The sequence below is a fragment of the Corvus moneduloides genome, chromosome 17 (assembly GCF_009650955.1).
Source record: "Corvus moneduloides isolate bCorMon1 chromosome 17, bCorMon1.pri, whole genome shotgun sequence".
In the NCBI taxonomy this organism is placed as follows: Eukaryota; Metazoa; Chordata; class Aves; order Passeriformes; family Corvidae; genus Corvus; species Corvus moneduloides.
This window is the reverse complement of record NC_045492.1, coordinates 6,785,175-6,812,503: the sequence shown is the minus strand read 5'-3', so window position 1 is coordinate 6,812,503 and position 27,329 is coordinate 6,785,175. Positions and strand designations below refer to the sequence as shown.

Sequence of the window (27,329 nt, the reverse complement as noted above, 5' to 3'; positions counted from 1 at the left end):
TGCTGGTCTGTTTATGTCAGGAGTGTAGGCATTACTTTTTAATGCTGCACTTGGGTCATCCCAGAAAAGCAGGTTTGAAGAAAAATGCTTAATTTGTATGGACAGCTCAGAAATGAAGTTGGCCTGTGTTCCTTATTAAGGCATAACAATGAAATTGAGCAAGGCTGATGGGGAAAAAAAAAACCAGGTAGGGAGCGCAGAGATGGGAAAAAATTAAAGAAGCCATCTTTGTGACAGGTAGTTTGAACAACCTTTTTTTCCTATTACAGAAATAGGTTATGGACCACAAAAATCCTTTTCAGCTCTATTAATTATTTGAGATCACATAAGTATATGAACAAAGCATTGTCCGGTTTTTGCCAATGTATGTGCCACCTTTCAGTTGTTCCAGCTATCCATAAAACAGAGTAAAACCTCTTAAAAATAATCCTTTATTGCATGGGCTGCTACAGATGTTTTCAGTCTTCAACCAGGCATTGACAAACATCCCAAAGTTATTCCAGAATCTGAAGAAAAACTTCAATTTTACTGAAGTTATCTCCTTGCAGTACAAAAAACTGAGGGCCTGTACAGTGTGTCTGAAATTACCTGTTCGGTAATTGCCAACAGTTCTTACTTTCTCTTGTACCTGAAAGAGAAGATAATTGAAATGACATTCCATCAGCCCAGCTCTCAATGACAGACGAGGAGCAGCACGGAGCATTTTCTAGGCAAAATGGTCTCCCAAGTAGGAGCCTAGGAATGTGCTGTTAAAGGCACTATCCTTGATTACCCCCTGCATCAGACCTGCCGTAAGTGGGTACTGCAGAACCAACAAACCTTTTAGCAAAGGCCTTTAAACAAACACAAGAGGAGGAAGAAGAAGAAAGCAGAAAAAAAGCCCCAGAACTTGAACAAGAAAGTAAAGGGAACTATACCTGGACTTGGATTTGAAGTTTCCTCCTTTCCTGCGCTGGGCAATACCCAGGCGTTTTCGATCTTCAAATGATGGGCTTTTGAGAGAGAGGGGAAGGAGGAGAGGTCAGACAAGTCACAGAATTATAGCAGTAGGACACGTACTTCTCAAAAGAACCCTGCCCACTTTTTTTCCCCACTGTCAGTCAAAGTATCCCTGAGGAAGTAGAGAGATGCAAGCAAATTCTCATCTACTACAGTCTGCACTAATGTAGACCTGCTAAGACCTTACCCGGCACGGTACTGCTTCAGAGCCTTCCTGCTCGTGTTGGTCAGCTCTTCGTCAAACACAGACAGTTTCTTCTTCTTCTTGGGACCTAACCAACAATAGTCAGAACATTTGTTGTAAATGGAAGGCCACAGCATCATCACAGTACTCTTGAACACAACAATTAGCCTAAGCATGAGGCAAATGACTGCAAACATAGACCCTTGGCCAGCACTTGTGGCCATTCCTTCAAAGATCAGTGCTGCCCTCTGTACAAACTAATTTAACTATTTCTAGCAAAGTAAGTGACATAAAGTAAGTTAGCTGTAAAACAAAAGTCTCTACCTGCTGGTGCTGCTGCTGGTTCCTCTTCTGGCAAGGCTCTGGCTCTCTTTGCTCGGCGATTCCTCTTTGCCAGCCGCTCAGCGTACATTTGAGATTTCAGGATTTCGAACTGTGATCTTTCCTCAGGCTGAAAGGTGTTAAAATACAAGTTTCAGTGATGTGAAGCTTTGCTAAGGGAAAACTATGATAGTCCACCCAGGGTCTCACTTGTCCACAAAGGAACTCACTGTCATTTGGGCTTTTTTCTGTGTGTCCTGTACAAATTTCTTCCTTTTCTTTTTCCCTCGTAATGCTAGGTCAAATTCCTGCAGGGCTTTAGCCACTGGAAAGAGAAAGAAAAACAGAATAAAGAACTTCTTAAAGCACAGAGCAGAGGCCAGCTGCAGCTATAGAATTTAACATGGCAACAGCGTCATGACTCACATTTCTCTTTCTTCCTCTCCTCACGGGTCTGGAACCAGCTCCGCTCCACACCCTCACTCCCAGTCTCTTTTTTTCCTGTCTCCAGCTGCTTCTTTGCCTTGTTGATCTGTGATAATTCAGGCAAGACGTGAGCTCATGGTGGCTAAAAAATACTCCTCTCTCAACAGTTCCCATGCAGGAACTGAGAGATTCTTTTCCCTTTCTAAAGTAAGCAAGTTAAGTACACTTAGGGTGACCTCAGAATGGACTATATCACACCAGATATTTAAAAAATTGCTTACCTGGGCCTCTGACTGCTGCATCTCACGTTCCTCACGCTCCAAGCACAGAACTGCATAGATATCTTTCTCTAGATTCTCGATCTTCTCCCGAAATTTCAATATGACATCTGAAAACAATACCATGTGAACGTCAGAGGCAGCTCATGCAAAGTTCATCTTGTTTTTCAGCACCTTTTAGTGTCCCTCTGTACCATGATATTCCCTGTGTACTCTCTCCAGCTCTTTACCTTAGTGAAGCACATACCTTGGGGGAGGATTCTGGCTTTCACTGCTGTTTTAGCAGTCTTGACAATCTCCTTCAGCATCTTGCGCTCTTCCTCCCCCACAAGTGAAACTGAACGACCAGCCTTGCCTGCCCTGGCTGTCCGACCCACACGGTGGACATAGTGTTTGATGGTGTTAGGCATGGTAAAATTGATTACCTGTGACAGAAACAGTGTTAATAAGGAAACAACATGAAAGGCCTCATTAAAAAGCTCAGTATTTCAAATACTCACTGTTTTAACACCTTCAATATCAAGTCCACGTGCAGCCACATCTGTAGCTACCAGGATATCAATCTGCTCATCCTTAAAGCGCCTGAGCAGAGAAAGCAAATGCATTAGCAGTGAATGCAGCTATCTACTTCCATCCTAAAACTTCCAGCTTGGAATTTCTTTTCAGGCTAGGCTTGCCAACTAAGCCTGCTAATACCTGAGTGATTCCAACCGCTGTGTCTGAGAGAGGTTCCCATGAAGCTCCCCAACCCGCAGGCCCATCAGTCCGAGCAGGATGTGCATGCGGTGAGCTTGCTTCTTGGTCTGGGTGAAAAGCATCACATGATCTTGGAACGTTCGTGTCAGCAGAGCTGAAAGAAAGTCCTCTCAGAAGCCTGCTCCAAAGTCACTCACTGATTCCAGCTTGCCTCGGCTTATCACTGACCTGTTACAATGGCCTCCCGGTCCCCCTCCCGGTTGGGTCTGATCCGGATAAATTCCTGCCGCAGGAAAGGCGCAACATCTGTGTTGCTGTTCACAAAAATTCGGACAGGATTTTTCAAGGAAACGGAAGCCAAATCTTTCACCTACAAAAACAGGTTAAGAAAAAAGAAGTCCACATGATTTCTGGTAACAGACCTGACAAACTCCTATTCAACTTCCTGCCTCAATATGCTTCTCAGCAGCTTGTCTTACCTCCTCAGTCATTGTGGCAGAGAAAAGCATTGTCTGACGGTGGTGGGAACACAACCTGATTATTTCCTTCATCTGTTCCTCAAAGTATTCATCCAGCATCCTACACGGGAGAAAAACAGCAAGGTAAGGCAGCTTCACCTGGGCCTAGCCAAGAAACATTACATAAGGCTGGACAAGGACAGCCTGATAGCCTGGGGAAAGGAAGGTAGAAAACTGCCATGTTTTTCACTGCTGTCCTGCTTACCCTACCTGTCTGCTTCATCCAAAATCAGCACCTCAACACTGCTCAGGTGGAAAGAAGGGCAGTTGTGGAGATGATCAATCAGTCGCCCAGGAGTGGCAATAAGAATGTCTGGCCCCGAGCGCAGAGCAGCTTCCTGAGTCTTCACATCCAAGCCACCTGAAAGAGAGGGAACACAGACTGCTGACCCTCTGAGCACACTGCAGCAGAGTACATGGATGCATGTTAGCTGAGGAATGGGAAGCACCTCAGATTAAACAACATCCAAAACCAGAAATGACCCCATATTTTCTTTCTCAAAAACCAGTAAACAAGAACAGCACAACATTGGAAAGCAAGATTTTAAACCACAATATGTCTACTAGAAGCATAATAACCATACAGCCTCCAGTTTTACAACACAGAATTCCCAGTTCCATATAGTGGTTTACAGTGAGCTGTACAGTTCACATAAATTACTTAACACTCACCTACTGCCAGGCAAGTTGTGACACTGCTGAACTGTGCCAGCTGTTTTGTGACAGAGTGCACCTGAATACCCAGTTCTCGTGTTGGCACCAGAACCAGTACACGTGTTATTGGAGCTTGACGAGGTTTGTAAATCAGGCGCTCGAGGACAGGCAAGATGAAGGCAGCTGTTTTACCTGAAATAAAAAATTAAGAAGGGTTACCAATTATTGTGAATAGCTAATTCTCTGTTTCTAGAGTGCCCTGTTCAACCCCCTACCTGTCCCAGTGGCAGCACAAGCACAAATATCCTTTCCCAGAAGACCCACTGGGATACAAGCCTTCTGAATTGGGGTTGGTTGCTTGAAGCCAAGAGCTGTGATTGCCTACAAAGGAGAGAGAGCAATTAAACTCTGTCTCTGATATGGCCACACCACGAGTACTGTGTCCAGCTCCTGAGTACAAGAGACATGGACATACTGGAGAGAGACCAACAAAGGGCTATGAAGATTATGAAGGGCTTGGGAGCACCTCACATATGGGGAAAGGCTGACAGAGCTGGGACTGTTCAGCCTGGAGAAGGCTCAGGAGCAAACTTGTCAATGTCAATAAATACCTGATGGGAGGGTGGAAAGAGGATGGAGAGAGAGACAGATGCAATGGGCACAGACTGAAATACAGTAATATATGTGTTTAGGTTCCTTCTAAACACCAGGAACTGCTTTGTCACCTCAATGGTGACCAAGCACCAGCACAGGGGGCCCAGAGAGGTTGCAGTCTCCATTCTTGCAGATATTCAAAGCCATCTGGACACATTCCTGGGCAGCAGCTCTAGGGGGCCCTGTTTGAGCAGGGGTTGGACAAGATGACCTCCAAGGTCCCTTACAATCTTAACCATGGTGTGACAAGTCCCACTCAAAATGGTGTCGATACATTCAATCTTTGACACAATCAAAGAACAGTTTCCATTAATCTGTAATAACAGCTCCTAAAGGACTATCGCACTAGCTTCCAGATTATTTCCTTGTCAGAGAGGTTGCAAAGCAAAGAGGAATTTGACTGTTCTAATTGGTGGTAGGGAGGCTGTTCAACATTTTTCAGAGTAACATGTAATAAATCAACCAGGTAAATACCTTTAGCAAAGGTCGTGAAAGATTCATGTCCTGGAATGACAAGTTATCATCATATTGAGAGGCATCTTCAAAAAAGCTCTCTGGTTCCTAGAAACAGGAATAACAACAAAACTGGAGCAACACAAGCAGCAACACAACTTGTTATCAAAAGGCTCTGGGCTGGTTTTTGAGCTACCATTTGTTAACCAAAGCGAATTCCTCCACAAGAAATGCTGGAGAAATCTGACTAGTTTTTAACACTTACCACTTCTCCCTTTTTTGATCTCCTCTTTTCCTTCACTTTGACCTTGTCTGCAGAGAAAGAGAAATGTGACGGGAATTAACAAGCACAGCTAAACCCATAACAAGATGCTGTGAACTGACCTAACCTTGTAACCTCATTCTTTTTGCTCTCAACTGAGATATTGAGGGAGAAGCCTCAGAAACAAGTAGAGGCATGGAATGGAGTAAAACTGCCAAGTAAATATCCTTCTTCAGGGATGAGTTCTGTTATGGCTACCATTCAAAATAAGCTTGATTAAAATCAGAAGGAATGTTGCAGAAGGCAAACAAAATATAAAAGATTCTTGCCCACTCTCAGCAAGGCTTCACTACAGACTCTTCTCCAGTGAGCCAACACTATGTCAGGTTCTTGACCATCTCTGTGTGTACTGCTGATACCTGCTTTTGCGAAGATACTTTCATCATCCAGTGAATACTCAGACTCCACATCTTCTTCATCCCTACTGCAATCCTCACACTCCTTTTTGGTTTGATCATCTTCAGCCTCCGCATCTTCATCTTTCACTTTTGCTTGTTTAGCTTCCTTTTCCTAAAAAAAAATTATAAAAATGTTTTAAAAAGAAAGGATGAAAAAGAAACTTCAATCCTTCATGAGCCTGTGTTTATAATGAGCCCATTCACAAAACCACGATTTTGCATAACTTTAATAATTAATAATTCTGCAACCTTATCCATTCAGCAACACATCACATGTAGCAGCAAACCCAGCTGAAGTGATGAGCTGCAGCCAGAGCACTGTGGCTGACGGAATGGCCAAACACATACCAGTCTTTTCAGCAATGAGAAAGACCCTGACCTGGAGCTTCCTTTTCTGTCTCACTTTCTCAATCTTCTCATCCAGCGTCGTAGCTGCTTTCTAGGCAGAAAATCACAACAGGGAAGCTGTAAGAGGAGCCCAGGAGAACAGTGCGTGCTGTGGCCTCTGGCGCCGCAGCTCCATTCCGGCCTCAGGCCTCACCTTGCCGCGGAGCTGCCGCAGCGCCGCCGTCCAGGCGTCCTCCCCGCCGGCCTCCGCCTCCCCGAACACGAAATCGGCGCTGAAGACCCCGCCGGAGGGTCCCCGCCGCCTGGGGCCCGGCGGCCGGCGCAGCTCCTGCGGTAACACCCGTGAGCAAGGACCGCGGCCCGGCCCCGCCGCACCGCCCCGACCCGCGGCTCCCGCGCCGGCCCGGCCCCACCTCCTCATCCTCGGAGTCGCCAGATTCGGAATCCACGGGCACCACGTCCCCCTCGGCGATGGTGCCCACCAGGCCGAGGCTCTCCAGCGTGGCCATGGCTGTGACCCGGAACCCCGCGGGACACGCGTGCGCTGGGCAGGGCCGGGGGCCGGGCCGGGGGCCGGGCCGAGCTGGGGGCCGGGCCCGGGTGGGTGGGCAGAGCCGCGGCTGCCCCCGCCCCGCAGTGCCGGGAAAGGTAACCGAAACCAGCCGTGCCAGGGCCGGATAGGTGGTGGCTGGGTGTGTTTCTCATCCTTTGCGCTTCCCTACTCCGCTTGCCCTTCCCGTGGAAGCCGGAGAGAGACGGAGAAGCTGCCTTTCGGGGGCGCTGCCGGCCGGTGACGAGAGGCGGGGGCTCTGCCCACCGGGCGGGACTTGCGGGGAACTGGAAAGTGAAACTTTGCGGGGAACTGAAAGGGGAGGCACTGCTGGGTGTCGGGGCAGAGCCGGCGGCTCCCGGGCTGTGCGGGGAGCGCAGCGCAGCATCGCCCGTGTTCGGCGGCAGGAGCGCCACGGCCCCCAGCACCCAGAGCTGCCCTCGCCCCGGAGAGCTGGAACAGACCCGGAGCAATCCCCGGCCGGGCGATGGAAGGTCCTGGGCAGGAGCCTCACACCCGGCACCCCCGAGGTGGAGCGAGAGGTGAGGGTCCCCCGGGGAATGCAGGGCAGGAGCGCTGGGGGTGGTGCTGGTACAGAGGGATCCGTTACTCCCCTGCCTGTATACAGCGAAATTTTCTCTCAAGGCTGAGTTTCAACACTTCTTTATTTGCCCTTGGAGTCTATTTGGGGCCCTGATGCGGTGATGTGTTGCAGCAGCCTTTTGCTATTTGTTCCTGCTAGCAGAAAATGCTTCCCCGAGCGTCCTGTCGGGAGGCTGATAAAGACTGCGGGCTGTGCTTTCGGCTGCTCCGAGAGGCGGGACTTTGCCCAGAAGCTCCGTGTTTTCAGTGTGCTCTATACTGCCAGTTCAAGTCAGCTGTGGCGTTCTCTGTCACCATTTCACTAATGACTCACTCTCGAGGAAATGCTGTCCTGTGCAGAAAACTATCTTTCACCTTCTTACTTCTGCTTTCAGTTCTGTGGAGAAAGGTTTTGTTTTTTGGTGTCTTTGTAGCTCAAGGGAACTCTAAGCATGGCACTCTCTTTTAGCAGTTAGAAAAAGGAGTACAATTGGAAAATCTGTGTGGAAATATAACATTTTTTAAAATTTGATGTCAAATTATCAAAATATGCTGACTATCAGGTCAATATGCTTGTTCATCTTTGTTGAGAGGCATGTTGATGTGGTTGATTTATAATTAATCATTTTCTTCTCTTTTTTTAAGGGCGTGCACTTCATTTGGACACTGGAGGCAGAAAAAGAACAAATAAAGTACCAGGCCAGGCACCTCAGTTAGGGGAAAACCTCCAAGACAGTAATGATACTCTTCTACTTGGGCAAAGAGAAGAGAGATTTGGCCGTTGGGTTTTGAAGGCTCCTCAGTCAAGTAAGAATGAACCAAGAACCCAAGGTAAACAGGCCAACAGTGGAGCCACAGCTACTGAACAGGAGAACGAGGGAAGGACAATGAGGTATCAAGGTGGACAAACACATAAGAGGGGCAGAGGGCCCTGGAATGAGCAAGAAAATGCATTTAGGGGAAGGAGGTGTCAGCTTGGACAAGCCCGTGAGAAGACCAGAGGACCCTGGAATGAGCAAGAAAATGGAGGCAGGGGAAGGAGGTATCAAGGTGGACAAGCTCAGGGAGGAGCTAGAGGGGGAAGGCTGAGGAGTTTGTGGGAAAGTGAAGGTAGTAGAAGGAGGATGCAACCTCAGGAGAATCCTCATTTCTACCAGCATGCTACCCCAGGTGGTGCACACCATGCTGAGCAGCCTCGGCAAGCCAGAAGGATTGGCTATAAATTCCTTGAAAGTCTACTTGAGAAAGACCCCTCAAACGTTGTCGCCACACTTGCTTCCAGTTCTGGGTTGAAGGAACTTCTTTCCCAAACAACTATGAACCACAATTTCGTTCAGCTCATTTGCCAGGTGCTTCGAAAAGCATGCAGTTCCCAAATGGATAGACAGAGTGTCCAACACATTCTTGGAGTTGTGAAGGAGTCCAACTTTCTCAAGATCTGTCTGCCACAGTATGTGTCTGACATGGTGATAGAAGTAGTTCCTGCTGTACGTCATAAGTACCCCGAGCATATCAGCAACATAATTTTACTTCTTCAGCACCTGATAAGTACTTTCCCAGCCAGCTCTGTGCAGAAAGTTTCCATTCTCTTGACACTCTTGCCAGCATCCATAAATGCCCTGAGAGTTTCTGGTGTGGACATCACAGAAGAGACAGAGAAGAATCTCAATAAAGTCCAGATGCTCATGCAGCATCTGCAGGAGAAGAGACGTGAAGGCACACTGAGGGCTGATAACTGTACATTTATGCAGCCTCAAGATGGGCAAGAAGAAAGCTATCGTATCATGAGCATTTATCCAACATATGATGAGATACACGGTAATGAGAAACCTGTTCTACGTCCCAATTTTGTTTCTGGAAGATATGAAAGCACCAGCGTTTATCTTGACACCCACTTCCGACTTTTGAGAGAAGACTTTGTAAGGCCTTTAAGGGAAGGTATCATGGAGGTTTTGCACAGCCTCCAGGACAGAAATTTGAGAAAGAAAAAATTTGATGATATCAGGATCTATTTTGATGCACGGATTATTGCTCCACGTTGTGCCTCAACTGGTATTGTTTACAAGGTCCAGTTTGACACAAAACCATTGAGGTCTGTAAAATGGCAGAATTCTAAACGATTGCTATATGGATCCCTAGTCTGCATGTCCCAAGATCACTTTGAAACATTCCTTTTTGCCACTGTTTCTAATCGTAATGCTGAAGAACTTGTCAGTGGAATTGTGGAGCTGTGTTTTGATGCAGAGAGCCAGGTGCTGCTGGCAGAGGTTCAACCCTCAGACTCTTTCCTCATGGTAGAGACAACTGCCTACTTTGAGGCCTATCGGCATGTGTTAGAAGGGTTGCAGAAAATGCAGGAAAAAGATATCCCTTTCCAGAAGTACATTGTGGAATGTGATGCACAGGTGAAGGAGCCGGCATACCTGACAGAGGATACTGCCTACAACCTTGCACCCTTGATGAAGACTTCATGTAAAGAGAAGTGCCCTGATAGCTTGAAAAGTGTCTACATTCTAGATCCCAATCAATGGCTTTCAATGGAAGCCTTGAGATTAGATGAGTCTCAGATGCAGGCATTGAATCTTGCACTCACCAAGGAGCTGGCTATTATCCAAGGACCTCCTGGCACTGGTGAGAAATATTTGCTTAAAGACTTTGTAACTTAAGAAGTTCTCATTGATTCCCCCAGCTAGGGAGATTAAGTTCAGAGAAAACCAGCTGTACTGTCTCCAAAGCTTTAGTCCTGTGGCTAATTGATGTTTGAGTGGCCCAGTTAGTGTGAGCTGTGGAGTCAGTTAATATTCTCAAATACCCTCATCTGATCTTTGCCCACCTAGATCCAAGTAGACACCAGCTGCACTGTTGGCAGTGCTTATATATTGGGGTGAAGAAGTTTTCAATCATCTTTGAGAACATGGTTCCTCTTGCTGTGCAGTGCTCTCCTACTTGGCTTCATGGCATGTTAGAGCATTGGGAGCATTCAGCCATGAACCATTGTGTGAATAAAGTATTACAAGATGAACTGTAATTGTTTGAAATGGTACCTGAACTCAACAAGCACCACTGCTTGCATTCCACTAGTATGTGGATGTTTCATGTGCAGCCAAATGCATCATGTATGATGCCAGTATCAGAGTGGGCTGGGGGATTCAGTGGGAGAGAAAACCCTGTGTCCAGGTCTGTTGTATTATCCAAAAACTAACATTCTTGCAGACCGTGGCCTTGCTCAACTACAGGCCAGAAAGTCAGTGTCACGCTACTTTGTCTACATTTTGTAAGCTAGTTACCCCTGGGGTCAGTTCCCTTGGTACAGACCAGATTGGCAGCCTGGAAAGAAGTCTTGTATCTTGTTTTTGATGAATTCTATGTTTCAAGGCACTCATAGAGGGTGGATTAGCCTTTTCTGATTTAGAGCTTGTTTTGCAGGGAAGACTTACGTGGGTTTGAAGATTGTTCAGGCTCTCTTAACTAATGAGCACGTGTGGCAAAGCGCTTACCAGAAGCGTCCCATCCTTATAGTCTGCTACACTAACCATGCACTGGATCAGTTCTTGGAAGGTAAGAGTACCTGCGAGCTGGATGGTTTGGGTTGGAAGGACCTTAAAGATCATCTAGTTCCAACTCACCTGCCATAGACAGGGGCACCTTCCACTAACCAGGTTGCTCCAAGCTTTGTCTTGCCTGGCCTTGAACACTTCAAGGGATAATGCATCCACAAATTCTCTGGGCAACCTGTTATTAGGACCTGTAATTAAAAACTATACTATAACTCTTAGTCTGCTCATCGTATGGCATGATAACCTGCATTTTGGTTTGAATATTTCTAGTGACTCTAGCCCCATTGATATAGATTTAAAAAACTTCACTCAGAGCAAACCATTGTAGGATATGCAGTCAAAGGGTGTTTCTCCTACCTCTTGTTATACTGCTGAAAACTGAGCTTGGCCTTTTATTTCTAATATTTCTCTTTCATTCACAGGAATACTCTCATTTCAAAAAGATGGGATAGTGCGTATTGGGGGCAGGAGTAGCAGTACAGTCCTGCACAAATTCACCTTGAAGGAGCTGAGGAAGCTTATCTACAGATTCGACTTCCCAGATTACCTCCCCAGAGACTATGAAAATGTATGTGCAGATCTCCCTGGAGATGCTGGGACTGGGTTGCCTGTGCGTTGGAGGAGATAATAAACCTCCCACACACCTGGCCTTCCACCTTGTTTTATGCTGAATTTGGCCTCTTAATTCTTGTGTCCGTTTTTTGTTCTGCTGTTAGTGAACTTTGTTTCTCTGTGACACTGCCTCCCTTCTCTTTGTTATGAGTAGATAATGAGTGAGATGAAAGAGATTGAGCAGAAGCTGCTTGAAGGAGCGAAGCGGTTGGAGTACACGACCTACGCAGTTCTGCCTGAGGACTACTTGAAACCGCACATGGCGCCCCAGCACTGGGCCAGCCTGGTAACGGCTCTGGTAAGAGAGGTCTCTTTCTTCTAAGTCAAGCAGTCCCGATGCATGCTTACTATCCTTTCTGCTAATGGGTCTGAGGTTCCCCCAGCACACATCTTTTTAGCATCAATAGCATCATTTGGTTACTGGGCAAGTAAGGGAGTGAACAGGAAGCTGTGCCAAATGACAGTAGTCTAGATAGGCGGGGCAAGCAGGGGCTTTGAATGTTGCTCCTTTAAACTGCAGAGATTCTAAGTGATCTTTAGCAGCATAAAAATGCAAGTACCCAAATGAAAGCTTCTTAAATGGAAGGGGAGGAAGGGTGCCCTTTCTGAAGATCAGGGCTGTTTCGACTTTCTGGCTCTGGAGGGTCTCTTGGGGAGACTTGTCCTTGTTGCCGCTACTGTAAGGTGCTGCTTTGGCATCATCCTAAGACTCTGAAGTGCAATAGGCCTGGCTGATTTGACTTTCCCTGTATTAGGAGGACACTGAGTTATACCACATTGGTTCACGACACTCATTGATTCTGGAGTGGCTGGGACTTGGTGTATCTGCTGTCATCCAGAATGCTGAAGAGGATATATGGGATGAAAATCCAGGTAAAACAAAAAAACCAAACGCTGAAAAGACACCCACCCCACATGCATACTCTGAGTGTGTTTACCTAGGCAGTGTATGTGTGCCAGAAAAGAGACACTGCTACTTAACAAGCACAGAATGATGTGTGATACTGTGAGGGAGTGGAAAGAAGATTAACCCTAATGTCCACATAGTGATCTGACTGCTGCACTGATGGAGTGGCTGTGGCTTACTGCATGTGACTGGTGACTCTCACAGGTGGTCAGCAGGAAAGAGAGGGAGAGGGGGAAGATGAAGCAGAAGAGGAGCTTTTGGAGATCCCAGAGATGGCTGACCTGATTGAAGCTGAGAGAGTGATTGAGGATGAAAAGACAGCAAGCCCTTGGAGAAGGAAGGAGGAAGATGACAGAGCTGTTCATGGACTAGCCAGTGCCATGTTGGCTATGAACCTGGACCAGGAAGAAGGAACACTGCATGAGACCATGCAGTGGGAGGTAACTGCATGCATTAGCGTGACTATGTAAAGAATAACATGGGGATGCTAATACAAAAGAATCTTTGTGCTGTAACTGCTTATTGGGGAGCTTTTTTTTTTTTTATGCAGGTAACTCCTGGTCAGAGGAGGAAAATTAAGCAGAAGATAAAGGTTGAGCTCCGTAAAACAAACACAATGACAGAGTTAGAGGCCAATGCTATTCAGGATGTGTGGCAACTTGACCTGAGCTCCCGCTGGAGGCTTTACAGGTGACAAAGCTATTTTGCAGGGCCTGTCAGGCAAGTGTTTCCTAGGATTGTTCCAGTTTGCAAACTGTGTCAAGCCATCATGTTTCTGCCTGTATCTGTTCAGCTCCTTGTTTGAACATGCTTGTTCTTACCTTCCTTGTACTGCATGGGAAGCAATGTCATCCCCTGCATTTGTACATGTACATTGTACATGTAAGTACAGATGGTAATAATCTGTATAATAATCAAAAGACACGGGGGAAGTTTTGAACTGAATCCAGTCAGAACTTGTGGATCACCATCCTGTTTTCCTTGCAGTGTGTGATAATGGCACTTTCTTCCCAGGCTTTGGCTGACGACTTACCAGGGTTTTATTCGAGAGGACATTCTGGAGCATGAACAGCAGTATCAGGCAGCAGCAGAAAGACTGAAAGAACTGAAGCTGGAGCAAGATCTCTGCATTCTTAATGAGGCCAGAATTGTGGGGATGACAACTACAGGTGCGGAGGAGTTGGGAAGCAAACCAGTATTGTATTGCTTTAAAGAATGTTTTTGCTGAAAGATTACTATCACGTGCTGCTTCACAGCCTGGGCCAGGCTCTGCATTAGTCTGGAGGCTTTTTAATCTCTGACTCCCTTTGCAAACAGGCCTGTTGTGAGAATTGTTAATTAGTGGCGTGAGCAGCTTCTGTGCCCTTTTGCACTTCCCCCGTCCCAAGCAGCATTCTTCTAACAGACCTGCACCACTTGTGCCTTAGTAAGGCACAGCTAATATCTATTGCTGTTCCTACAGCACCTTCTGGAGATGGTAGTGTCAAGGTCATTGTGTCATTTCCCTTTGGAGAGAAAATTTAGGCTTATTTATGTGTGTAGAACAATGTATTGAGTGTATATTTTGTCTGAAGAGAGCATTGACAAAGGACCAAGGCAGGCATAGGACTAATCCCTACCTGCCTTTCTTAACAACTCTTCATATAGAAGCCACCCCTGGTATAGTGCTGTTTTAAAATTCAAAAAGCTGAATGTTGAAATGGGGAATCTTGGGAAGAATTCCAGTCTCTTCTGAGACAGAGCCTACTCCTCTCTGTGAAAACTCTTGTCTTATTGCTTGAATGTAGTTATATCCTAAGGCTTATCTTCTGTCCTTGCTCAGGTGCTGCCAAGTACCGACGGATCTTGCAGTACGTAAGGCCACAAATTGTCATTGTAGAAGAGGCAGCAGAGGTGCTTGAGGCTCACACCATTACTACTCTGAGTAAAGATTGCCAGCACCTCATCCTCATTGGAGATCACCAGCAGGTAACTTTCATTACTAACGTCTCTATCTGCTGTGCTAATGAACAAGAACCGTATAACCAAACACCATGTGGGAAAATTGCCAAGGCTTTTTTCTCCCCAGCTTCCATAGATACCACAGGTCCTGTCTCCTGTAGTTTTAGAGTACAGCTCCTGTGGGACTGGTGTTCTAGTTTAACTGATACAATTTTACATGTGCTTTGATTGTGACTGTATCTAGCTTTGATATTTAGCACTTTTGCAAGAATCCAGTCTCTGGTCTTTCAGTGGGGGACCAGTCACAGAAGATGGGAGTGAAAAATCCTACTAACACATAGGAAAAATGCTAAAACATGGACCTCCTATCCCTTGTCTTTCAGTTGCAGCCTAGTGCAAATGTATATGACCTGGCCAAGAACTTCAACCTTGAAGTCTCTCTCTTTGAACGTCTGATCAAAGTGGATTTCCCCTTTGTCTGTCTGAAGTACCAAGTAAGGAAGAGCTATAAAAAACTCCATGGCATTTGTATTTAGGTTGTTTTAAGCTTGCAATACACTTAAGTTTATATTTCTACTGTAAGAGCAGCCTAAAAGAAAAGAATATACTATCTAACTTCTGAGAAGAGTGGTAGGAGCTGTCAAACTGACACAGACAGACTTCCAGCGTATTTTCAGTTATTTAGTGATATTGTCCACAGCACTGTGGTTCTCATGTTTTCGTGTGAGGAACATGGTTTATTGTGGCAACTGAAGCTTCCAGAACTTTGCAGAGTGAGACAGCACAATTCTTCTCAGGCTGCTTCCTGCTAAATTGCTATAATCCTCTATCTTGGTGCCCGGTGAAGTTAATTCTACCACTGGCAGTCCTGTATTAAAGGCACCTGGAAGAGCTCATTTAGTAGTTAGGGTGAAGTGCTGGCTTTTGTTATCTATAAGTGTGCTTAGATTTGCACCGAAACCAGCATTCTTGTACAACAACCTTACCAAGTGATTTTCTCGAAGATACTCTGCTACTACCACTCCTGTAGTTGGTGGTGGTGTCAGCAATGGGGTTGGGGAGAGCAGGGATTGGGAAGTACTCCCTTCTTATCTCTTACTGAAAAGTCATCCTTGTCTTGTATTCAGCCACAGTCTGTACAGTGGAGCAACAGAATATTGACAGGGAAATATGGTGCTCCTTCCTCAAGACTGATAAAACTATTTTGTGTTTCAGCACCGCATGCGCCCTGAAATTGCCCAGCTTATCAGTCCTCATATATACCAAAAACTGGAGAACCATCCTTCTGTCTTGGAATATGAGAATATAAAAGTAAGTTCTGCTTTTGTCCCCTGTTACTGGCTAAATGAGTTTCTGTAAAATACAGTGTTCAAGGATTTCAAACTCTTAGGTCAAATTCAGTTATTGAAATTTATACCTGAATCAAGGAATTATGTGATATAGAATTAGGCAAGCAATCTGTAGTTCTTCTGGCATTGGTGATGGTGGACACTGGAAATGGATCCAATACCAATGACTTTAAAAGAACGGTAAGAAATGGAAGGAGGAACAAACGAATTGTAGGAGTTTGAAAGCTAGGAAGAAATCTTAAATGAAAGACTTAAAGCATAATATGTGAAACTCCAACATAAGATAGGTGACTGAATTACTGGAACCATTTTTCCTTGGGTTCTCTGTTTGGGCATTTTGCCAATAAACAGCATATGCAAAGAAAATCTATGCAGCTTACCAGTATAAAGTAATCACTTATTATCTAACATGCACAATAAACTGCCAGAATTTAGTAAGTTAGTAGAATGCTTGCCTTGGGTATCAGTCAGAAGCATCAGTCTTTGCTTCTTCCTTAATGGTACTGAGTTTCCATCTTAACACTCACTCCCTCTTTTCTGATTTGTATTTCCTCATCCTAATCAGGACTTCATGTATCGCTCTGTTGGTGCTTTTCTTGCACCTTTGAACTATTAACAATCATCTCTCTGTCTGTCATTTTCCCTTGCATATCTTGCATAGTCCTTTTCTGCAGACTTGCTCACAGCTCTCTGTCACAACTGAACTGTTTTCCCAGAAGTCTGAGCCAAGGTTACACTTTTACAGTGATGGCCTTGGATCTCTGAAACACAAGCCACTGAATACCTGGGAGAAAGACTGAAGGCAGTTACAGAAATAGGATTACAGTAGCCTAGCCTATGTAAATCTGTCTTCATAAAAAAACAGTACTAATTAGTTAAAAGTTCTTTAACTGGATGAGGTAAGCATACTGAAAACCATAGCAGAATGCTGCAGTTAGACAAGAGAAAATTAATAGTGAAGATTTAATTATTAGAATAAGCTATCTGAAAAAGTGGCAGGTCCTTTTTGGTATCTTGAAATCCAGATCAAGTCTTTGTAGAAGATGATTTAGTTAAATAAATTAGAAACCCAAATAAACCCCCTCCAAATTCCAACCAACCAAAACCCCAACAAACAAGAAAAATACCACCCAAAACACACAACGACTTGGGAGACCACCAAATTTTACCCCATTTCTCCTACAAGAATCTATTCTAGAGAACCTTGTGGTTCCATCTGGCCTTAAAACAAACTTGAGATACTAAAAGGCATCAAAATTTAATCTTCCCAGCTAGTGTAATAACCAACGTGGGTTCTACTCCACTGGACCCTATGCCACCATGGACACCTTGGAAAACCAGAGATCTGTTTTTGATCTACAAAACTTGTTCTTTCCTGTTAACATCAGTCTCTGGGTTTTGGCAGGCAGAACAATAATTTCTTATAGGTAGAATAATTCCAGTTAATAGGCAAAAAAAAAAAAAAGAGTCCCTGCTACGTCAAGACAAATAGAATTTTTGAACAGGTGAGCAGTCACCATGAGCTGGTAAGTGACTACTGGAGTCATAGCATTCCTATTTTTTTCTGGTGAAAAAGAAATCTTCCTCGCTGCTTTGTTTTTAATTGCAGCAACAGAGGAGGCATGTCTTAGGCAAGTGCTAAGCCCTGTGCACTGGTAACTTAATATCTTTTTCCCACAAGGCCAAAACAAGAAATTGTTCACACTATGAATATGCTTTGAGAAATGTTACTAACACTTCATGTTCTCTTTTGTATAACCTGGAAAGGTACAATAGAAACATCTCTGGAAAGATAGGGAATAAAATCACCCACAGGAACTGATTTCATATTAGGATACTGAAATGTTACCAATAATCTGAAATGGGAATTTGATTAATAACCTATGGAAATTTAAGAGGAAGTCACCTAAGTACACAGTAACTGCATACTGTAGTCATCTGTTTAAAAGTCTTCCTGTGAATGGATAATCAGAGGCATAGAAACAGGCTGGGCAACAGAAACTAGAATTATCTTTCTGACATCCTTCCTCTTGTTTCAGGGCGTCTCAACCAACATCTTCTTTGTGGAACATAAGGTTCCTGAGCAAGAGATCCAGGAAGGGAAAAGCCACCAGAACCCACATGAGGCCCACTTTGTAGTGGAACTGTGCAAATACTTCTTGTGTCAGGGCTATGAACCTTCTCAGATCACCATTCTCACTACTTACACTGGCCAGCTCTTCTGTCTGCGTAAGCTCATGCCAGTGAAGATCTTTGAAGGTGTGAAGGTTCATGTAGTAGATAAGTACCAGGGAGAGGAGAATGATATTATTCTGCTGTCACTGGTGCGGAGCAACAAAGAGGAGAGACCTGGCTTCTTGCAGATCCCTAATCGGATATGTGTGGCACTATCCAGAGCTAGGAAAGGGCTCTATTGTATTGGAAACATGAGAATGCTTGGCAAGGTTCCTCTCTGGAACAAGATCATTCAAACCCTTGGGGAGAATGGTCACATTGGCCAGTCATTGGAGCTTTGCTGTCAAAACCACCCTGAAACCAAGACACAGGTATCTACAGGTGAAGACTTCAACAGAGTCCCGGAGGGAGGCTGTAGCCGTCCCTGTGAGTTTAGGTTGAGTTGTGGACATGTTTGCACAAGGGCATGTCACCCCTATGACCCGGAGCACAAAGAGTACCAGTGCCCGAAGCCTTGTCAAAAGGTGCTTTGTGCAGATGGGCACCGCTGCCCAAAGTCATGTTATGAGCCTTGTGACAAATGTATGGTGAAGGTAAAGAAAACTATTTCTAAATGTGGCCACACGCAGATGGTGCCATGCCATATGCCAGAGAGGGAATTTAAGTGCCTAGAACCTTGCCAGAAGAAATTAAACTGTGGACACACATGCAGGAATTCCTGCGGGCAGAAATGCACAGTGTCATGTACTGAACAGGTTACAGCCAGACTGAAATGTGGCCACAAGCAGAAAGTTGCATGCTGGATCACTACGATGGGACAGGAAGAGGCTGTGAAATGTGAGAGTAAGTGTTCTGTCACACTGGCATGTGGTCATGTATGTTCAGGTTCCTGTCATACTTGCTTTGGAGGAAGATTTCATAAGGCATGTAACAGCCCATGCACGCGTGTCTTGATCTGCTCCCACAAGTGTCAAGAGCCTTGTACTACAGAATGTCCTCCTTGTCAGAAGGCATGTCAGAACTATTGTATTCACAGTAAGTGCAAAAAGAAATGTTGGGAAAGCTGTGTTCCTTGTGCTGAGCCATGTGAGTGGCAGTGCCAGCACTACCAGTGTACCAACCTTTGCTCCGAGCCATGCAACAGGCCTCGCTGCAACATTCCCTGTGCTAAGATACTGCCTTGTGGTCATCCCTGTGTTGGACTGTGTGGAGAGCCCTGCCCAAAGAAGTGCCTTGTTTGCGACCACGAGGAACTCACTCAGATATTTTTTGGCTTTGAGGATGACCCAGATGCTCGATTTGTACAGCTTGAAGACTGTGGCCATGTCTTTGAGTCACAAGGCCTTGACCATTATATGGATGAAGATGATGATGTCGTCAAGCTGAAGGTATGCCCTATGTGTCAGACACCCATCAGAAAAAATTTGAGATATGGCACCAGTGTGAAAAGGCAGGTGGAGGAGATAGAACGGGTGAAACAGAACATCCAAGGCCCAGCACAGGAAATTGAGTCTAACAGACAGAGACTGCGGGCTGCGCTGATGCAGAATGGTGTTCTGAGGAGTAATCTATACTCTAAGTACACCATGTTGGAAGATAAACTAAAAGCTTCTGTTCTCTCCACAAAGTGTATCGGACTAATTGAGAACCTGTTTAATTTCTACAAACGTGTAGCAGACCTAACTCATTCTATGAACAAAATTGATGAGACTGAAAGGAAGGGGCTGAAAAAGAGGCTGGATGAAGTCCAAGAATGGCTGGATAAGCAACGCATCGGTTTTACAGAACAGGAGCTTGCTGACCTGCAGTCTGAGATCCAGAGACTGACTTATTTGCTGAGCCTCTTGGCAAGATGCAAAGCAAGTAGGACGATACCCGCAGGCATTGCAGTAGAGATTTACCGTGCACGTGAGATCCTGGAAGGGACAAAGAAATTCACAGAGAAGGATGAGGCTGCAGTGAAGGCTCACCTGAAGAAGATTGAAGCTGGCTTGCCCGTGTCAGGACTGGAGATTTCTGAAGCTGAGCGGGTGCAGATTGTCAGTGCTATTGGCTGTCCTCGTGGCCACTGGTTCAAGTGCAAAAATGGACATATCTATGTAATTGGGGAATGTGGGGGGGCAATGGAGAGGAGTACCTGCCCTGAATGCCATGAAGTCATCGGCGGCACGAACCACACTCTGGAGAGCAGCAACAGCCTGGCCTCGGAGATGGATGGGGCAACCCATGCGGCCTGGTCCGATATAGCCAACAACATGCTCAACTTCGAGGACCTCCGCCGGCTGGTGTAGAGGAGTGTGAGCATCGCTTCTTACCACAGAGACGCACACAGGGGCACAGCCCCACTGCTTTCCCCGTTTGCTTCTTCTCTAATAAAGTGTGTATCGCTGCGAACCGGCCTGTGTTGTCTCTATGGGGCGGGGCTCTCTGTGGGGCTGTCCTGTCTCTACGGGGCTGTGTTGCCTCTGGGCGGCTGTGCCGTCTTTGTGGGGCGGGGCTGTGAGGAGGGGTGGGCGGGGCGGGGCTGTGAGGGGATGGGCGGGGCTGTGAGGGGATGGGCGGCGGGGCGGGGCTGTGAGGAGGGGGTGGGCGGGGCTGTGAGGGGATGGGCGGGGCTGTGAGGGGGTAGGAGGCGCGGGCGGGGCTGTGAGGGGATGGGCGGCGGGGCGGGGCTGTGAGGAGGGGCGGTGCGGGGCTGTGAGGGGATGGGCGGGGCTGTGAGGGGGTAGGAGGCGCGGGCGGGGCTGTGAGGGGATGGGCGGCGGGGCGGGGCTGTGAGGAGGGGCGGTGCGGGGCTGTGAGGGGATGGGCGGGGCTGTGAGGGGGTGGGCGGCGGGGCGGGGCTGTGAGGAGGGGTGGGCGGTGCGGGGCTGTGAGGGGATGGGCGGGGCTGTGAGGGGGTAGGAGGCGCGGGCGGGGCTGTGAGGGGATGGGCGGCGGGGCGGGGCTGTGAGGAGGGGGTGGGCGGGGCTGTGAGGCGGCGGGGCGGGGCGGCGGGGCGGGGCGGCGGGGCCGTTCCAGCCGCTCCCGGAGCGGACGTGACGCGCGGGCCGCTCCGGGGCCGCCCCGCAGCGATGGAGGCGCGGGAGCCGCTGCGGGACGTGCGCGGAGCGCTGCGGGCGGTGCTGGCGCGGCTGCGAGGTGCGGGCCGGGGCCGGGGCCGGGGCCGGGAGGGGGTCGGGCCGAGCTGGGCCGGCTCCGCGCGGGCTGAGCTCTGTCTGTGCCGTTGCAGAGGGAGAGCCCGGCGAGGGCCGAGAGCCGTTCGAGCTGCCGCGCTTCTGGGACGCGCTAGGTACGGGCGGGGAGCGGCCGGGCGGGGCCGGGGCCGGGTACCTGCGGGGCAGGGTTGCTATCCCCTGCGGGTCTCCAGCTGTGGGACGTGCCCTCCGTCATGGAGTGATGGAATCATCAAGGTTGGACTGTGATCATCAAGTCCAACCGTTAACCCAGCGCTACCTCTGTAACCCCGAAACCACATCGGTGCCAGATCCAGTCTCCTAAACATCCCCAGGGCTGGTGACTCCACCATCTCCCAGGCCAACCTACTCCAGTGCCTGACCACCCTAACTCTGGTAGCCAGACACTCCCAGGTGTGGCGAAGCAGCGGCCGATATTGAGCTGTTGATACAAGGTTTATAAAGGTCTGTGTTAAAGCCTCCTGGCATATCCTGGTGAAGGGGTCATGAACCAGGATGCAGACTGGGGTTCTGGTCATCGCTACCAGCCAAGTGAAAAAAAAATAGAGAAAAAGCAGACACAGGACACAAGCAATATGCATGGCACAAATGCACCAGGAAATTTTTCTTTGTAGTGGGATTTGGTTATGTGTTTGTATGGCTCGGATGTAATGGTAAACAAGTAGTAGCATCAGAGCTGTTGCTCATCCGGCTGCTCTGTTCTGTTATCTTTTACCCAAGTTACTTTCTCTTCTTTTGCTCCCATTGGATTTTTTTTTTAGGTCAGACATTCCAAGTAACATCACAGGAAGCTACAAAGCTGAGTCTGGCATTCTCAAGGCCTCCACTACCTTCTTCAGAGGTGAGAGAAACCCTCGGCAGACTATGAAATTGCAGTGTGTGTGACAAACTTCAGGTATTTCTTGGTTCACTTGACTAAATGGGCTGCATATTATAGAGTGTATTAACATAATCCAAGAACTGCCCAGAGAACTAATTTCTGTGAGATAGAGAGACATACTAAATAGAAGTATTCTTATATTCTTTAACAGCTACAGCTGGTTGCTGATAGAGACAGAATATTGGCAAATACAGACCTTAGGTCTAACAAAGAATATGCTACATTTTTGCCATTAATTGAGAGAAGTTTATCATGCAGGTGTTTGGAGGAGAAAAAAAAAAAAAAGACCTCCAGTTCAGAATAATGATCCAAGTTACTTTTTCCTCTCTGATACATGACCACCCCACCAGGGAGTGTTTTGTTACTAAATCATGAGGCAGGTTAAAATGCATACAGCTTGCTTACTGGGCCTTCTTCTCATGCTATATTTGTTTCTCAAGCAGGCTGGTTGTTGTTATTCTTCCCTTTTCTCAAAGCAGTCTGAAAGCCAGTGATTGCTTGTGAGGCTTTCTAAAGGTGGTGCAGCTGTGTGCTACTCACGGGTGATCCTTTTGCCTCTCCATTTTCAGGATTGCCAGAAGCTGAGTGAGGATGTCCAAAATGCCATTCTTGCAGTTGCCACAGTGTACTACTGGCTCCCCAAGAGCCAAGGTGAGACAGTGACAGCAAAGTAGTCACCACTGTGTAGGATGGTGGTTCTTTCACCATTACTGTATAGAGAAACCCAGTATTTCAGAGCCTAATAAGAGGTCTGGTATCAGCGAGTTTTAATTAGAATGTTATCCCATTAGAATGTTATCAACTATTCTGTAGACTTTGAACATGCTTATGAGTGAACTACTTATCTGTCTGCTGCTGCAGGTTTCCATCTGTGGGAGAGTGATAATGCAGGAAGTTGCGTAGTTTGATTGAGCATTGGAATTTATGAGGTTTTGAAATCCTTGTCCAGAGTTCTTTTGGAACTGGGAAGCATTTTGCCTTCTTCAAAGTACTTGTAACTTCCTTTATACAGTGTATCCACACAAGCAGAGCAGTCTGTCTGTTCATCTTCAGCAGTTGCTTTCTGTCAGTGTGACTTTGTGACAACTTTCTTGCTCTTTCTCAATTTCAACCAGGTACTACTCTTCGGAAGATGGTTCGAGATGCTACCACTGAAGTAGTGGAGGGGATGATCCAACTCACAGACACCATTCTCAATGCTCCAGTGGAGAGGTTGTAATTTTCAATCACACGGTTCTGTGATTCTGTGATAATTTTTGGGAAAGAAGGGAAGAAAAAGTTACAGGTGTCCTTGTTAGGAAGCAGCAAGGGCTTTACACACGCATGGCATACTAGTGACAAGCTGGTTGGTGATATCTTTGCAGCAGAGCTTTTCCTAGTGTGAATTGTCTTTGGTGCAGAAAATTAAGTCTAGCACGGTGGTGTTATTGACTAACTTTGGGGGTTTTATTTTGTTTCAGCTTGTCTCAGGAACAGCTCATATCAACTGGAGGTGTGTGGGAGGCCTGTGAGCAAGTGTCTAAGCTGCCACGAGGTGAGTGTTGTAAATGCAGAGCAACAGAACTAGGACATGTTGTCTTGGAATATCAACAGCTTTTGCAAGGGCATTCCAGCTGGTACAATGAAGGCCAAATGACTCAAAAACTTGACTGATTTTGAAATGTATGAGCTTGGTAACTAGGTCAGATTCTTTGCATGACAACAGTGCAGCTCTGAGCTCTGCAAAAAGTTTGATCCTACAGTGACTGCAAACCTAGGTGAAGGTTGTTGCAAACTGATCAGAAACGGTGGGGTGTCACAGTTTTCATCCTTTTGCTTTTGCAGATAACCAGGCAGCAGTTGTGTCGGCTCTGGCTGCATGTCTAGGTGTGGTCAAGGATGCTGTGGAAGAGATGGAACATGTAAGGAAGCCCCTAAACCTTAGAGGAATCTGCAGTGGTGGATTCATAGACTCAGAATATTCTGAATTGGAAGGGATACGCAAGGATCATCGAGTCCAACTCCTGGCCCTGCACAGGACAACCCCAACAATCCCACCATGTGCCTGAGAGTGTTGTCCAAATGCTCCTTGAACTCTGGCAGGTTTGGGGTTGTGACCACTTCTCTGGGGAGCCTGTTCAGTGCCCACCTACCCTCTATGGTGGTTCAGTGATGGAACACAGGAATTATTTTACATACAGGCTTTAATATAAATTTGTTCTGACATGACCTAGATTATTGTTTTATGCATATATTTTAACAAGTTTTTATTGTCAAGACTGGTTTACTTTGTGTAAGATTTCCATAAAGCCATGTCCTGCACTGGGGAGTGGGGAGGCAATTTAGGGTCATGTAAGAATGGCAGTATTCACCAGGTTCTTGCTGTTTGCACTGTTAAAGTGGTGGATTAGTTTTTCTTAATCCAGTCATTTTAGGATTAACCAACTGAGATTCCTCCATGAATTATTTATAGGATGTCTAGATTATGTTTTCCCTTTCCTCCTGGGTATTGCTGGAATTGATGTTAGCTCTGGGTTTTCAGTGCCTCTGTGTTCTCAGGCACTGGTGGAGGGGCAGGATCCCTATGGGGACATCATGGAAGATGAAGAGCTGGGCTTTCGGGGCAACAGAGACACATATTGGTCAGAGGCTGACCGGCAGCTGCTCAGCTCCTGCATGGGATTAATGAAGGCTTCTAAAGCTTGCCTGAAGAAGGTCTTGGCTGCAGTGAAGGCCCATGGCAAAGCTGAATCGCCAGAGCAGATTGCTCAGCTGGATGACCTGGCAGACATTGCTAATGAGATCAGTCCAAGGTAAGCAGGGCTCTCCCCATGCTGCTTTTCCCACTAGAGCAGTCCAGGTCTCTCTTGAGGTCTTGAGTGAGGAGTAGGAACAACCTTTATGATACTGGAGCTGTGAGTGGGTGGTGGACACAGGCATGGTAGGAAGACTATTACAGCATAAACTCTTGAGAGTTGTGTAGGTCAGGAGAGGAACATACACTGCAGTTTGGGGTGGAGCTGTGACCATGTCTCACTCCGCAGTGAGAGGGACACACAGGTGACTGAGAAGTAGGAAGCATCCCATAGGTACAACTGATACCTCACTGTTGCTCCTGTCTTGCATTCAGGGTGGGTGCAGGCTTCAACCAGGATCTGTGAGTTGTGAACATTTCTTCCGTTACTCCCCTCTTTTCTGACTAGTGTTGATGAGCTGGCACTGAGCATGTACCCCCCTGTGAACCCCTTGGCTGTGCGACTTAATGTGAGTATCTGCAGTACTGATAGCTCAGTATCTGACTGTCTGCATGTGGGACAGTGGCCTGGCTGTAAGGAACGGGAAGAAATCAGATTGGAGGGGTTATGGGACTGTCATGGAGAGGTGGGTGTTAGTGACTGCCTCAGTTATAATTTCTTTGGGATGAAGAGTGCCCTTTGTTCTTGCACACTTAACTTCCTTCAGGTGGAAACACATTCTTCATCTGTACCTCTTCAGGGAAGAGCTTGGCAACATGAGGCTTTAGCTCTGAACTATAATCATAGAGATTTCCAGTGACAGAACCTCAGGAAAGCAAGGTCTGTGGCTGCCTGTGTACTGCAGATGTACTTTTTTCCATGGGTAATGCAGACTTGCTCAAATAAAGTTATCTATGAAATTAAACACTCACTGTAAGAGTTTATTTAACCACTGAAACAAGCTGCTCAGAGAAGCAGTGGAGTCTACATCTTTGGCAACACTCAAAACTTGACTGGGCAATGCTCTGGCAACCTGGCTGAATTTTGAGACATCTCTTGCATCATAAATTAAGTACAAATCTCCTCATATCTGAATTTTTTTATTCTTAATCCTGGTTTCATGCCTTTGGCCAGTGGCTTGATGTTTTTGGAATAAAAAAGAATTACTTAATATCAAATTGCTTTAAAGCCAGTCACTTGTAACTTTGTACTCTAATATCAGTTTCCAATTTCTAATAGGTTTACCTTTTTTTTTAAAAAAGCATTCTGATGTATACTTTAAAAACAGCTGGTTTTTTTTTTAACCTGTCACAGCCAGCAGTAGATTGGGAGACACTTCTAGCATGGCAGTGATGGATAACTCCATTCTGCATCAGGATCCGTGGCAGTTTTATTCATTCATGTCTCTTGGGCATTCCTATATTCCTTTCTTTTCCAGTACTGTTCAGACCCTACTTTTCCTCAAACTTGGCTCACCTTATTTCCCTTTTGTTTCTTTCTAGGCTGCTAAGTTGGCCTCAGTATTAAAGAAAGTCTTAGAGATTGCAAAGTGAGTATGAGCTACAGTTCTCTAAGTGTGTGTTCCCTGCTATGAAGGTTGATACCTTTCTGCCTCATGGCAGAGATGACCTATTTCTAGACAGTAGATGCTGGCATTTGAAACAATGATGATGCTATCTACCCACAAAGGGATGGGAGTAAGAAAAGGATGCTAGGGGTGATAGTGGTTCCCTTATTTTGGGTTTGGGACTACAGACATGGGGTGTGGGTTTTTCCTTGCTCAAAGCCCTCTGGGGCTGGGGCAGCTGTCTTTTAGTGCTGTGTTTATTCAGCACTTCACAATTCCCACTTGTTGCATGGATGCATAGGTATAACACACCCAGGAGGCTTCCCTAATGAATTTCCTCACTTTTGCAGGACAAGCCATGTATGTCCACCATCAGAGGAAGGCTGGGTGCAGTTTCTTACTGGTGCAGTAGATCACAACATGAACAAAGTCAAGAACTTCACACAGGGTCAACTTTAGCTCTTCTGTGCCTACCCGTGTTGCTGCCACTGGCTATGTCATCTGCATTTCCAGTGAACTTTGCTGTTCTTCAGCTGCTTGGAGAATGATGAGAACAATGTAGGAGAGAACTTTACTGCTGCTTGGAAAAACTTCTCCAGGAAGCTGCCCTTTTGCCATTGCAGAAGGTGTCATTTTGCTTGGATTCTTGGGATGATGCAGTGCTGCATCTTAATGTGCCCTGTTCTTCAGACATTACAACTACTGTGGGGTTCCAAGAAAATAAAATATTGCTAGATTTACATTAGTTGCTTTATCTGTCTTCAGAAGGCAAAGGATATACAGAATGAAAGGGTCTTGCTTCTTTTGCAAGCAGACCAATGAATAATTATAAAATGTGCTGCGCTCCTGCTATTTCCTGTCTAACCTTAGAGAGCAGTGAACAAGCTTTCTCTTTTTTATGTCCTCAGAAAGCAGCAGAAAATATTGTTTACTGCCTTACCAAGTCAAGGATCAGTAGGGGGAGAAGAGTATATCCCTAGAGACATGCTACATCTGTCATCACTTTAAAGTTCCAGGATATCCTTTACTTTGTCACAGGTAGGGCAA

At 46.3% G+C, this 27,329-nt stretch overlaps 2 protein-coding genes across 3 annotated transcripts; one reads left to right on the top strand and one right to left on the bottom strand.

Annotated features, from left to right (window-relative positions):
* Window positions 1–292: 292 nt before the first annotated feature.
* Window positions 293–6,760, bottom strand: DDX27 (DEAD-box helicase 27). The gene is made up of 22 exons (XM_032126628.1): window positions 6,665–6,760; window positions 6,445–6,579; window positions 6,283–6,342; window positions 5,865–6,015; window positions 5,449–5,495; window positions 5,205–5,291; window positions 4,352–4,457; window positions 4,095–4,268; window positions 3,633–3,783; window positions 3,384–3,483; window positions 3,133–3,274; window positions 2,905–3,058; window positions 2,709–2,790; window positions 2,456–2,633; window positions 2,212–2,318; window positions 1,931–2,036; window positions 1,735–1,829; window positions 1,508–1,634; window positions 1,187–1,271; window positions 918–992; window positions 589–628; window positions 293–506 (listed from the first exon to the last, which is right to left on the bottom strand). The coding sequence occupies exons 1-21, from the start codon at window positions 6,758–6,760 to the stop codon at window positions 613–615; spliced, it is 2,274 nt and encodes a 757-aa protein (XP_031982519.1). The 3' UTR covers window positions 293–506; window positions 589–612.
* Window positions 6,761–6,879: 119 nt separating this feature from the next.
* On the top strand, window positions 6,880–27,024 carry CCNDBP1 (cyclin D1 binding protein 1). Of its 2 annotated transcripts, XR_004243464.1 has the most exons (15): window positions 6,880–7,343; window positions 8,029–10,014; window positions 10,810–10,941; window positions 11,363–11,508; window positions 11,707–11,850; window positions 12,308–12,425; window positions 12,664–12,899; window positions 13,010–13,149; window positions 13,474–13,628; window positions 14,282–14,427; window positions 14,784–14,894; window positions 15,616–15,711; window positions 17,789–20,301; window positions 21,157–21,216; window positions 21,883–21,897. XR_004243464.1 is itself a non-coding variant. In XM_032126627.1 (11 exons), exons 1-11 carry the CDS (start codon window positions 20,999–21,001, stop codon window positions 26,739–26,741), a joined length of 1,008 nt encoding a protein of 335 aa, XP_031982518.1. In that variant the 5' UTR covers window positions 20,938–20,998; the 3' UTR covers window positions 26,742–27,024. The 2 variants fall into 2 exon arrangements, 1 of the variants encoding a protein (XP_031982518.1); XM_032126627.1 differs by lacking the exons at window positions 6,880–7,343; window positions 8,029–10,014; window positions 10,810–10,941; ... (8 more) ...; window positions 15,616–15,711; window positions 17,789–20,301 and adding exons at window positions 20,938–21,065; window positions 22,571–22,652; window positions 23,117–23,213; ... (4 more) ...; window positions 26,218–26,264; window positions 26,633–27,024 and having other exon boundaries at window positions 21,883–21,962.
* Window positions 27,025–27,329: the final 305 nt, after the last annotated feature.

What these genes read in the sequence shown, in the direction of transcription:
- DDX27 (XM_032126628.1), bottom strand. Translation starts at nt 6,760, where the DNA reads ATGGCCACGCTGGAGAGCCTCGGCCTGGTGGGCACCATCGCCGAGGGG. An exon ending in CCGGGAGGCCATTGTAACAG is followed by an intron (nt 3,059 to 3,132) that starts GTCAGTGATAAG and finishes ACTTTCTTTCAG; the next exon opens with CTCTGCTGACACGAACGTTC. An exon ending in ACCAGCAGCAGCACCAGCAG is followed by an intron (nt 1,272 to 1,507) that starts GTAGAGACTTTT and finishes ATTGTTGGTTAG; the next exon opens with GTCCCAAGAAGAAGAAGAAA.
- CCNDBP1 (XM_032126627.1), top strand. Translation starts at nt 20,999, where the DNA reads ATGGAGGCGCGGGAGCCGCTGCGGGACGTGCGCGGAGCGCTGCGGGCG. An exon ending in AGTGTCTAAGCTGCCACGAG is followed by an intron (nt 23,536 to 23,825) that starts GTGAGTGTTGTA and finishes TTGCTTTTGCAG; the next exon opens with ATAACCAGGCAGCAGTTGTG. An exon ending in AAAGTCTTAGAGATTGCAAA is followed by an intron (nt 26,265 to 26,632) that starts GTGAGTATGAGC and finishes TCACTTTTGCAG; the next exon opens with GACAAGCCATGTATGTCCAC.